Source organism: Desmodus rotundus, chromosome 6, assembly GCF_022682495.2.
Source record: "Desmodus rotundus isolate HL8 chromosome 6, HLdesRot8A.1, whole genome shotgun sequence".
NCBI classification, from domain to species: Eukaryota; Metazoa; Chordata; class Mammalia; order Chiroptera; family Phyllostomidae; genus Desmodus; species Desmodus rotundus.
Window position 1 is genome coordinate 139,359,620 of NC_071392.1, and position 13,342 is coordinate 139,372,961.

Here is a 13,342-nt window from a genome sequence, read left to right on the forward strand (position 1 = left end):
CTAAAGCCCTTTAAACTTTTCAAAGAACCTAATCTCGTTATCTTTAACTCTACCATTATTAATTGTACGTGCCTTCACACCTCCCCCATAAAGCCACAATTCCCTTCATGTGACTGACAAGTTACTGATCAAGTAATTCAACAGGTTAAAGTCACTTATCAAACTGTGATTTCGTGATTACTTTCTTTTGATACAACTGAGATCCGAGTCAATTTCAACCTATGCTGCAAACTATCTTTGCTATTACCCATAAAATTTTGTTCACAGACTGAAGCGTAGCCAACTGTGCCATACTTGGAAGGGCAATTAACACCTTTAAAGGGATTATGAAGGATTCTGCACAGTATAATTTAATAATTTCACGTCGCATCTGTTGCAAAAATCACACTGTCATTATACCATCTCCTTCCTTGGACCCCATCACCGCCTGCAGCTATATCCTTCTTTCCATAGGTCTAATCCACTCAGGGCTGCTAAAGGGGAGTCAAGGAAGCTTCCCTCGTGAACCCAAGCAGAGAAAAAGGCAGGAAAATGCGGTTGAGTCACGTCGTTCCGCCATTTTCTAAGCGGAGGAGGAAGACATGTTGGAACAAAAACACAACAAAAGAGCAGCCATTTCCCAAGCCAGCTCCAATAGCAACCCGAACCGACGGGGACGGCCCCTCCGGCCCCTCCGAATCCACTCCGCCGGACACACCTAACGACATCAGAGGCGCCCGACGTAAAGAAAGCGGCCGCCAACCCTTCCGGTTAGGGATCAAAGATGACCTGCAGGCTTAAAGCAAAGGAAAGCCTCAGGAAGAGCGTCCGAAGCTAAACGGAGCAGCGTGTGACACTGAAATTCTAAACTAAGTCGGCAAACTGAAATTCACTCAGTGATGGGGGGGACCTACGGTTCAAAGGAAACCACCGGCCAAAGGCAGCCCAGGTAAAGGAATGCCCAGCTCGGATGCTGGCGGCCCTGTTCCCGGCCTCTGCCCATTGATTGCCCCGTTCCACGCTTCCCTCGGAGCGCCGGGGTGCTCTCGGGTTCTTACCGTATGTGGGGGATGCCGACCCCACCCTGAAGGATCTTATAGAGTTTGCTCTCGTACAGCAACTGGGGATGCCTGGCCTTCTGAGACTCTAGCTTCACTGCCACTTCCTGCAGGGGAGAGAGGGGATAATGGTATCAACATCTGTGCAGACAATGTCACTTGGGAAAGGAGGGAGACCTTAAATGCAAAGCTCCAACTCGCGACCAGAAAGTGAGAGGCTGGGAAGAGAAAGCTCTCTTTGTAATTATAAAAGGAGTTTCCTGCCTCAAAGGCCTCTTCACGGGGTAGTGACGAAATCAGTACGTCCTCTAAAGTGCAAGAAAATAATTCATCCAGAAAACGTAATGAGGGATTATGAAGAAATCAGGCAATCGGAAACTGTCCTAATTGGAACAAAAAGCCCAGTAGGATGGATACATGTATCATATATATGTAAGCTGGGGGGGGGGGGGCGGGTCATAGAAATAGGATTCTGCCGTTTTCACCTTAAACGACGGTTAAAAGAAAGTTAGATTGCAGTACGTTTTTAACGAGCTGGAAACTTCCTAGTTTATCCGTGCTCTCTTTCGTGTTCTTTTCCTTTCAGGGAGAGAGCGTGAGAGAGGTTCCTAAGCCAGGAAAACTGGCTCCTCTGGACTCCCCAGTGCGTTCGGTGGGAAACCGCCCGAGCAGTTTGGGGGGGGGGGGGGGACGGGAACGGCGTAGTCGTGAACCCCACCCCGGGTGATTACCTCGCCATTGGTGATGTTGATCGCCAGATAGATGTCCCCGAAGGAGCCAGACCCGATCTTCCGTACCAGTTTATATTTCCCTCCGACAATGAATTCCGCCTTGGAGCCGCTGCTGCTCGCCATCCTGCGAGACCAAAACGGAGGCTGGGGCCAAGCCCCGACACCTCTTAGAGGAGGACAGAGGCCTCTGCGCTCGTCCCCTGAGCAAGGCTGCGGAGGAGGGCGGCAGGAAACGGAAAACGTTGGCTTTTGGCGTCACAGGGCCCCAGAATCCGCCAAGGGGAACCTGATCACCGCCGGTCAATCAGATTGTTTGTTGTTTGGGATTTTTTTTTTTTTTTGGTCAGGCCGCAGTTTGTGAAGGGTTCTCGGTGTTCCCAGGCTGGGCCACTTGGTTCTGTGCCGCTGCCGCTGCCACGCTTTCCCGGCGACCTCGCGGGCTGGAAAAGGGGCGCGGTGAGTTAGGGCGGTGATACCCTTTGCCACCACTGCCGCCGGCTCCCGCCCGGAGGGACCCCTGTCACTCCGCCGACGCCGCCATCTTGTTACTCCCGCTCCAGCCAAAGCAAAATGCCCCCAGTCCCCGGGAGCCGCTTCTTCACGACGCAGAGCACTCTGGGAAAGGGATCTCAGGCGCTAGCCCCGGAGGGTCGGCAGTGAGGAGGGCGGAACACGACCAGCGAATGTCGCGGCCCACGCTCAGAGCGTCATCCCGTTCACCGCCCAAAATGCTCCTGCGTACTGCAGCCCTGCTGATTGCGCAGGCGCTTCGCGGCCTCGCCTCACCCCCATCCCCGGCTCATTTCCACTTCCGGTCGTAGGCTGTTCCGTGCTTGCGGCCTGTGTGTCCGTTTCCTCGGATACGCCGCGTCTCTGACGGGCCCTGTGCCCCCAGGCCCCGCGCCCCCAGGCCTCCAGAGCAGTTAGGGAGGAGTCACTTTCATTTTCCATGGAGGACGGAAGCTTCAAGCCTAGGAGTTGATAGTGACCTTCGCTTTTTGTTTGAGGCGGTTTTAAACTTTGATCTTTCCCCGCGACCGGCCTAATCCAGCCCCAATTTCTGTTTGAAAGGAGCTGTCGCCTCTGGTGGAGAGGAAGAGAAAAGCAGCCCTGGGCTGGCTGGGGTTTGTTCGGGGCTCTTGATTTTTTTTTTTTTTTTTTTTTTTTTAATTAGGCAGGGAGAAAGGGAGAGAAACATGGGGTTGCTTGTCACGTGGCCCCCACTGGGGACCTGGCCTGCAACCCAGGTATGTGCCCTGACTGGGAATCGAACCAGGGATCCTTTAGTTCACAACCCGCACTCAATCCATTGAGCTACACCAGCCAGGGATGATTAGTCTTAATAATTAGAATCCTGATCTCTCTGGAGTGTTGGAGACCCTCTTTTTACAGGTGGGGAAAAGAGAATTACCTTGTTGCCCTGTGTCTTGCCCCACTGAAGAACCTAATATTACTAGCAGATACAGTCAACAGAAAATAAAATTTACAACCGTGAAAAAAGCTGCACATGAAAGTTGTTTTATTTACCCCTTGCCAACCCCCCCCCGAGGAATCATATTTTAGTATGTTGAAAACTGCAGCATTGACCCAAAAAACAGGATAGAGATAACTATTACAAAATAAAATTGACAGCGTTTGAAACATGACACGTTCTGCTAAAAATGTGTCAAAGAATCACACCTTGACCATATTTTGGTTTACAGAATTTGACCTGGGAAAATCGGTCTTGGTAGTAACGATGATCACAGAAGAAAACGTGGTTGATGCAATCATCTGTAATACCAATTAAACCCCGCTGAATGAGTTTAACCCTGAATAAATCAAACCTGTTGTAAAAGCTGAAACAGAAGAAATCTATCCCAAATAAAGTAATTTAATTAAAATGGAAGTGGAAAAAAATGTAGACTTAACTGCAACTTTGAAAACGGATGAAGTAACTAGTAATGGAGTTTATCCTGGAAGATATTTTAATTAAAATTCTTCCACACAGGCTCCCAAATCAGCACTATTAGACTTTTCCCCTTTGGTGACTTTTCCCCTTTCCCCTTTGGCCTGCTTGATAATTTCTGCTGTTAGATTCCGTTTTAAAAAAAAAAACAAGTGTAAGCCATCCAGAATTTAATGGATTCCTCAGCTTTTGGAGCTCCCCACAGACGGGTGAGGTAGACATTTAAAGGGATTTTTGCTCAGGGATACAAATGCTGGCCTGAAGACGAAGGGGTAGAGGTGCGCATGAAATAGTCTAGAGTAGGGATGCACCAAGGGCTGTGTTTGGGCAGAGGCTAGCCTAACAAAGGTTTCCATAGAGATATTAGAAGAACAAGAGCAGTGTAATGTATTTCTTTCTTTCATTTACCCGATTTAAAATTGTACTTTATTTTGAGATTTTTATTTCCCTGTGTTATATGTCATTAAAGTGCCCTTTTGTATTTCTATTTTATTTATTTTTGATCCTCACCTAAGGACATGCTTAGTCATTTTTAGAGAGGGGGGAACGGTGGGAGAAAGAGAGGGAGGGAAACATCGATGTGAGTGAGGAACATCAACTGCTTGCCTCTCAGGGACTGAACCTGAAACCTAGGCATGTGCCCTGACTGGGAGTCGAACCCATGACCTTGCTCCAACCAACTGAGCCACACTGGCCGGGGCTTAAAGTGCCCTTTTATAAAATGGTGCTAATGGTAGGTAGCTCTGTTTTGTTTTTGCCTTATTTGGCAAAATTAAAGTTGACATTTTAAAAAAAATTTTTCTTTTTAAGTTGACATTTTATCAGCCCTTTTTTTTTTGTTTGTTTTTAATATTTATAAGCTTTTGAAATCCCACACTCTGGGACTTACTAGTTTAAATGAATTCTAGAAGCCCTTCCAACTGAGATTCTGTGGTTTTGTGTCTGTATTTGGTGTCTCCTCGTTTGTTTCCAGCCTTCTGTATAGTCACTGTTCCAGCACTGACAATACCCAGCAAAATGTGCTAAAATGCTGATTCAAATGTGATTTCAGTGATTCCATCTTAAGATTTAAGTTTGTCAGATTTAAGGAAGACAAAAGTTGGGGTTTTTTAACATAGAAATTGAAGGTTTTAGGCTTCGATTATGACTCAGCCTTTTCCCTAAAATCCTGTATCAGTTGTAGTGAATTTCAGTCTCAGCAGTCGGAGAATTACTTGTTTTAGGTGCGGCTACTTTAAAGTTACAAGTCATTCTGTACTTATTGAATAAGCATCAGCTTTGTTGTAATAGAAGGAGGCTTTTAAAATGTGCCAAAATGCAGTTCCTAACTCCTGGATCAGATGAATTCACTAAAAAATATAATCCAAAGTAAGGATAAAAAGTTAGACTTTGAGGGAAATATCACATCTATGTCAATAATATTTTAAAATGCTTGCAGTTTACAGAGTGGTTTTACACATATCAGTTGTGCCCTGCTAGGACAAAGTGGCTTGTCCGAGATCCTACAGATAATTAGAGAAGGCAAAAAAAGGACTAGAACCCCAACGTCTAACCAAAAGAAAGAGAAAACGGAAAGGACAGGATGCAAATTGGCACCATCATGCCACAGTGATTACTTGATCACTGTTCATAGAGAGATCAAGATGAATTGAATTTTTTTTTAACACATGGTGTTTACCCAGGAAAAGGTCACTAGTAACCAGAGTATGTTTTGAGTAAAATGATAAGGACAAGCACAAAAAGTATAGATGGATGCTGTAAGGAGGAAAATAAAACACAAGGGTGGCCCGCCAATCTCTAGAGTTGTTTGGTGTAGAGAAGTAGGAAAAATGGAATGTTTTAGAATATGTCAACGTTTCAGGTATTGTTTAGCTGTTACACAGCCTCGTGCATAATCAATTATCAGACAAGTGAGTCAGTGGAATGATGGAGAACATGAGAATATCAGAAATGCCCTTTGGGGTCAGAGTGATAATTCCTTCAGTCTGTTTTCCAGTCATTGACTGTGACAGCAATTTCTGTGTCCCTTTCTTGTCTCAGTTCCTGTTCTCCCCTCTGCTGTTGTTCAGGAGGTTTTGTGAAAGTAGACGGCTGCATCTATGATAGCAACTTCAAAAACATTTGAGATATTCTATAAACATTTCTTTCTATGTAGTCATTAACCATAAATTTATTTCAATTAATTTAATTCTTTGAACTTATGCTTTTGACCCACAAGACTTCAAGACTCCAAAGGTTGATAAGTTCTATGTATATGCTACCCAATGATCTTTTTCAAAAAAAATATTTTATTGTATTTATTTTTAGAGAGAGGGGAAGGGAGGGAGGAAGAAAGGGAGAGAAACATCCGTCGGTTGCCTCTCACACAGCCCCACCTGGGGACCTGGCCTGCAACCCAGGCATGTGCCCTGCCTGGAATCGACCCCCATTACCTTTCGTTCTGTGGGATGACACCCAACACACTGAGCCACACTGGTCAGGGCCCCAATGATCTTTTAATAATCACATATAAAATGTTTACTGTTCTTTTCCTTATAAGTGACACATATTCATTTGAAAACTTTAGGTAAATCAGAAAAAAGAAAACAAAAACTCTTAACATATATTTAATTTTATTTCTTAAAACTTGCAACAAATAGTCCTAGTGCACATTCAGTCTGAGACTTGTTTTCTTCATTTAATGGATTCTTGGAGACATGTCTCCGTATGAGTGATCTTCCAAAATATTTTAAATGTCTATACATTAAATATGTATAGTATTGATGGAACAACACTTAACCAATCCCAATAGAGCATTCCAGTTATTTTCAAACTTTTACTAGTATAAACAATGCTTTAATGAATATTCCTGTAGCTAAATCTCTGCTGGCATCCAAAATTAATTGGTTAGGATATATTTCTATGTATGATAGTACATGATATCATATATGATATGATATCATATCATATATGATAAACAACAACTTCTTGTATGATAAACAACAACTTCTGATTCTGTGTGGGTACAGTTTATGATCATTAAACCCATATTCATGTGCTATCCTATCTTTCTTAAATAATTTATGTTCAAATTCAAATCCTGATCCTTCAATTTCTTAAAAGTGGCTGTTAGATTTTTTTTGACCAACCATTGTTGTAAAACCAAATAAACCTAGAAGAGCTCTTTGCAGCCCCCCTATTCCCTTCCCCACACATTTCAAAATCTCAAGAATTTTGCAAGTCTGTGGTTTGCAAATGAAAATGTCCCTTTTACTGACATAGCCAACAAGACACATTTGTTGACCATTAGTGAAACTATTGTGTTCTACAGATATTTAGATTTAGTTGAAGGAGGAGGGAGAGATTAGTTTGCTGTATGAGGTCAAAGGACCCTTAAAATCAAGAATATAGTTAATCAGGTATGAAAAACAGAATTGTCTCATGTATGTTCAAATCTCCCATATTTTGCATGAGCTCAAGTTCCCACAGAAACAAATGTTTAGTCTCACAGAAAGAAGTGCGCGAGGTCTTAGATAGAGATGGGGAAGAATTCAATTTGTCACTGTTCCAAACTGAGATGAACTCAGACTTTACTAAGAAATCTTGTATTTTTAAAATTTTTATATGGTTTTAAAATCTTCACCTAAGGATGTTATAGAACAAACCGGGGGGGGTAGCACTGAACGATATAAAAGACCCCCCTTTTCCTCTGGGGTTTCCTCCCCCGTACTAGGTTCTCTTTGCCTGCTACCAGGAGAAAGACATCTCTCAATGCCAGAGACTGGTGAAAGGAAAGGAATTATTATTTATTTAAAAGTTATACAGACTAAAGTTCTTTAGAATATCCACAAACGCACACAGCCCTTCCTTTTCCCTCTGCCCAGTCTGGGGTACCGTATCTCAGGAAAGAAGTAGAAGTCCGTGATTCAGGCTCCCAGCACCATCCATGTGGCAAAAAGGGAGCACTTCCAAAGCCATATGGTCCCCAAAAAGACACATGGTCCCAAAAAGAGACGCCAAATGGCTGCCTTGCCTGGGTTTAAATCCCAGCGCCCATCTTCCCCTGTAGCCGCATTTCCAGCTCCTCCCACAAGTGACCACAGCTGCCAGCATTCTGGGCAGGTGTGACCCTGTGGTATGGAGCCAATTATCTCTAAGCTCTTCTGGACCCCATTACAAAGCCCTATTTGGGGCCCCCCTCTTGGCTGCACCCTGTTACAAAGACATACTTACTGATTTTAGAGAGGGGGGAGGGACAGAGAGAAAGGGAGAGAAACATCAGTGTGAGAGAAAAACATCGATTGGTGACCTCTCATACATGCTCCAACCAGGGAGCCGAACCGAAAGGGGACTGAACTCGAAACTCAGGCTTATGCCCTGACTGGAAATCGAACCCACGACCTTCCGGCTACTGGACAATAGTCCAACCAACTGAGCCACACTGGCTAGGGCCCTTTCAGGTCCCTATGGCTAGTCATGCCGTAGACCCCCTTAGAGGAGGAACAGGGGGGCCAGAGAATAGCCTCATACGACTCCCATGTAAGTCCTTGCATGACCACTCCCTTAAGCATTAAGCCCTAGAGATAACATCTAGGCCTCAGTTATGTCTCAGCTCCAGGCCCAGAAACAGCAAGGCCAGGTGGGATGACGCCATGGCTGACATCAGGACCAGCCACGATGACTAATGATTCCCTTCCCTGGGGCTGCCCAATCAGAATAGACCATGGCCCTGAAAGGACACACCTGGAAAGCTTATGAGTATTCTACTGAGATTCACCCCTGAGACCCCCTCCCCCTCTCTCCCTCCCTTCCCACTTCCCTTCCTCCCTTCTCACACTCACATACCTTTGCCCACCCCCTTCTCATTCCAGGCCTACTCTCTCTGGAGCACACACCAGTGCCTGCCTTTCTCCTGAGCTCCAAGGGCCTTTCCTTTGCCTCTTTAACTTGTTTCCTGAGCCCACGCAGCCCAGCTGGCTCACTTCTTCTACTGGTCACTTCTTGTGCTCCTGTGACTTTCTAACTAAACTTTTGCTCGTATTTGAGTTCCTTGGCTCTGAATTCTTTTCTTAGCCGAACTCAAGGACCGAGGTCTAACATCTGGTGTCGTTTGCTGCTAACAGTTCCAGAACTCCCAAGGGTAACAAAATCTACAGTTGCTCAACTCCCTCATGTGATATGGTGTTATATATGGATATAATCTATGTACCGTCTCCTGTATACCTTGAATCCTCTCCAGATCACTTATTATACCTAAAGCAATGTACATGCTATATAAATACTTATACTGTATTGTTTAGGGAATAATGATAGGAAAGAAGCCTGTGCTTGTTCAGTACAGACAGCCATTGTAGACCTAACTACGTAGAACATGTCAGCAACAATGTGACAATTTGTTCCTGAATAGTTTTGATATCTTTGAATCCACAGGTACAGATGAGGAACCCGGGGATTCAGAGCGCCAACTATAATGGTATCTTAGTTTGGGGGACAGCTTTCCCTGCAGGTGAGGGAGGGGCTTCACTTAAAAATGATCTACCAGTGTCCATACCCTGCAACTTGGTGCTCAGTCAGCAACACGCCCCCCCCCCAGCTGTGTCTGAACTCTCACAGTTTTGAGGGCTGACACCCATCTCCTCCATGGTCCCTGTTAGTCTTTAAAAAATCCTTGCTTAGATTCCCATATAGGAAAATCTTAACTCTTTAACACTCTTATTCTTGGCAAGGAGTGAGATTCAACCGTGAAAATCAAGCAAAGCTAGTTTTTTTGTCCTCTTCTATTACTGTTTCCACTAGCCCCACCTCTGCCTCTCAGAGTTGCATTGAAATAATGCCTGAGGCTTTAACTCTTTTGTCTGCAATGAATGTTCAGCAGTGTAATATTTAAATGCCAGAAATATGTCCCGACAGGGAAGAAATTCAAGTAATTTGACGGTGCATGCACTTACTGAAAACCTCACGAAGGCCAGGACTTGAAAAGCACTGTGAAAGATGAAATGCCTGCATTTCTCCTGTGTTCCCCATTCCAACCTATTATCTTGTTCTGGTCAGTCTGTCTGACCTAGCAATTTTTATATAATCAAATTGTACTTTAAAAGGGCAGTTTTAATCAGATGAACCACTAATTCCTGGAAATGCAGTGTCATGCATGGCATTTGGCGATATTGTGTTGGCTATTTTTATTTGGAAGAATTTTATTAATGTTGCGGAGTTTCTATCATTTCTGCCCCCCTTTCTTTCCCAGCCCCTGTTCTCTCTCTTTGCATTGTTCCTCAGCAAGGCCATGAATCTGTGCTCCCTGTGACTCATTATTACTCACTGTAGTAATCTACTCTTCTTTGTGAGACTAAATTTGGAAGATGCTTGAGTTGCCATTCCTGCGGAGAGCGAGTCCTAAGAGCACATCCTATTAACTCTCAGCTCTCCATGCTAATGCCAGGAAGCACTGATAGCAATCACAGACAAGGAATAGCTGCTGCATTTGGCCCTGGCTAAGCCTAATGTCACGCCACAGAAAGACTTGTGCAGTCAACAAAGCCAGGGGCTTGACTGCAAAAAAAGGAACTCTGGATTGCAGGGCCCTAAAGCACGAAGCAAAAAAGTCCAATTATATTTATATAGCCCTCTGCAGTTTATAAGGTATTTTGTGAGGCACTCACTGGTGCTTCTCATGACCAGGGTAAGAAGTAGGTAAAGCAGCTGTTGTTTTATTCATCTGGCATGTGAGGGAAGCTGAAGATCAGACAGGTGTGGTGACTTACCCAACACCACCAGCTTCCGAGGACTCCCCAAGCCACGCTACTGTTCTGCTGTGTGTGCCTGTTCACCCCACAGCTCGCACGTCCCATCCAGACCTCGGCGCCTGTGGTAGATCTGGACCAGGAGCACATTGGCAGTCACTACCTCCTTAGACCTACACTTGTCTTAAACCAACCCCCTCCAGCTGGTAGGCTCAGCCCATCTGCAGCTCAGTTGATCTCTGAGTGTCCATACTCTACAACTTGGTGCTCTGTCAGGGTCTGGGTTCCAACCCCCAGCTGTGTCTCAGTTCCCACAGTTTTGAGGCCTGACACCCATCTCCTCCATCACTGAGTCTCATATCTGGTTGTCCCTGGCTCTCTAGCTGGTTCCTCAATCCCGGCTACCTGATCTCAGTTATTTACCTCTCTCCTGTCCCTACCAGCCATGCCTCCTTGTTCCTGCCTTGCCAGTGTTCACTACTCCTGTCTTTCAGATTCTGAAGCTAACTGGTGTATTTAGTAATAATGTTAGCTACCTACTGGACTTTCCACACCCGCCTTACTCCCTGTGGACTCTGCACCTGATCTGAACTCCTAAGAACGCTTCTTATCTGTGTTCTCTAGGCTAGGCAAATGATAGACGTGAGGCCCTTTATACTTACCACTCGATGCCCCCTAACTTACATGAAACTCATATTTTAAAACATTGTTTTTGCTTAGAATTTCAAATTTTGTTGACCTTCTTAGCCTATATTTTCTTGTTCCACACAACCATTGATTGTCATAGGCTCTGCCCTAGTGAAATAGGATACAAAAATGCACTTTGTTTAAGCAATACAGCTTGTACAAATATACCCTGCTTCTGTTATTATTTGGCAGTTCAAGCCGAAGGTGACTTTTTCTAACCTTCCTGGTGGAGGGAGATAGGCTATCAGCTGAAATAGGAACTTAACAATTGTTGCCCAAGGCCTAAATAAGACAAGTGTAACAACAACAGCAAAAACATACAACAACTATGCTACTACCACAACTCACTGAATTATGTGGATTATTCCTTCTGACCAGGTTACCACCATAGGTTTTTACATTTTCTTTTATTTGTTGATTTTTTTTTTTTAGAGAGAGAGGGGGAAAGGGAGAGAGAGAGAGAAATATTGACTTGTCGTTCCACTTATTTATGCATTCATTGGTTGATTCTTGTATGTGCCCGACCAGGGATCGAACCCACAACCTCAGCATATCAGGACGATGCAATGACCAACTGAGCTACTTGGCCAGGGCTCATAGGCCTTTAAGATGTGTCAGGCAACAAAACAAATATTCTAGGTGATTCTCAAGGCCTCAGAACCTTTCTTCTAGTTGACCTGAAGATACTGAGTTTTCAGATGGCATCTACCCTGATTGATTTTTCCATGCTAAGGTAATAATTGCTTTTAATGTTTATACAGCATTTTATACTATATTCTTTTTTTAATTTTTAAAAACATGGTTATTGACTTTAGAGAAAAAGGAAGGGAGAAACATCAGTTGTTTGCCTCCCACATGCAACCTGACAAGGGATTGAACCTACAACCTAGGTATGCACCCTGACTAGGAATCGAACCTCCAACCTTCTGGTGTATAGGACAATGCTCTAACCAACTGAGCCACACCAGCTAGGTCTATACTGTAGTATACTTACCTATTATCTTACATTATGAAAAAAGACTTTGTGGGAAAAGTAATTTCATTGTTTTAAACTTTTAGATAGGGAAACTGAGGCCCAGAGAGCTTAGTTAACTTGCCCAAATGCACTAAATGAGTCAGGGAGGTATCTTATACTGGAACTCAGGTTTTTCTGACTCCCAAAGAAACTGCTTTTTCATTTCTCCAGTCCATGTATCTCAGAATGGTAAAACACCCTGGAAAGGAAATTGCTCATCTATTTCATCATTAAATGAAGCTATAAAAATTGGCATCCACTCAATAATAGAACACAGAATTTGTCACTGAGGGGTACGTGGAAGAACCTGTGCCTCATCGTGGTCTTCAGTAATTATACACTACTGCCATCTGGTGGATATGCTCATTTGCTGTTACTACTTCAGCCTGCTTCTGTGACCTAGTATGCCTGGCCAGAACTGCCTGGTTGCATCTGAACAACCAAATGTTAAATGCCCAGGAAAGGGCTGGAGTCAGGGAACTTAGAATAGTATTTGAGGGGCTCCTCGACTTAACTGTAGAATTGTCCATTCTCTCCCTGAGAAAGCAGCAGATACTCTTGGCCGCCTACTTAAGAGCATTCCTCCTTTGTTCTTCCTCTTTCCCAACAAGACTCTTAATTTTGTTAAGTCTGCATGATTTGTACTTCAGAGGGAGGCTGGCCCAATGTTGGGTCTTCATCCATCCAAGCCAGTCAGTGGTTGGTTTAGGTATGATTAGGTATACTGGCCAATGGGATAGGAGGAAAAACCTATTGGAGCGCTTTTGGGGAGGCTTGCTCTCTTGAAGAGACACACAGGCAGAGATGATATTTTTAAAAATTATTTTATTGTTGTCCAATTACAGTTGTCTGCATCCATGTGTCCTTTATAGTAGTTCCTGAAAACCCTTCCCCCCATTATGCTCTTTTATTCTTTGGTCTTTGGTTTTCTAATGGACATTATCATTTCCAGGATTTCTGGCACTGGGACCAAAGAAGTACTTACTAAACAAAGAATATGGTAAAAGCAAAGAAGTTCCCCAAAACGGGGCTAAAAATCATGGTGGTAACAGGTTGTTGGGCTGCAACGTCTTCCAGAGCTTCCCAGGTGTAATCTGAAACCAGCCCACATGCACAGATGGTAGGGAGAGACTGAAGAAAATGGCAGATTGCCCCAGGTTGGTAGGTGGCAGGTTTAACAAGGAAGTGAATTTAGGAGACTTGTC

The 13,342-nt window shown here is 44.1% G+C and overlaps 1 protein-coding gene across 7 annotated transcripts in view; it reads right to left on the minus strand.

The window, feature by feature from the left end:
- Window positions 1-1,901, minus strand: part of CSNK1A1 (casein kinase 1 alpha 1) — a 42,782-nt gene extending 40,881 nt beyond the window's left edge. For all 7 annotated transcript variants that reach the window (XR_006653504.3, XR_006653505.3, XM_024577130.4 and 4 more), the window contains exons 1-2: window positions 1,769-1,901; window positions 1,038-1,144 (exon numbers count right to left, since the gene is read on the minus strand). Coding sequence is in view for 5 of the 7 variants with exons in the window: in XM_024577130.4 (XP_024432898.2) it covers window positions 1,038-1,144; window positions 1,769-1,891 (230 nt within the window). In the remaining 2 variants the exon portion in view is untranslated. The remainder of the gene's footprint in view (window positions 1-1,037; window positions 1,145-1,768) is intronic.
- Between the last annotated feature and the right edge of the window lie 11,441 nt (window positions 1,902-13,342).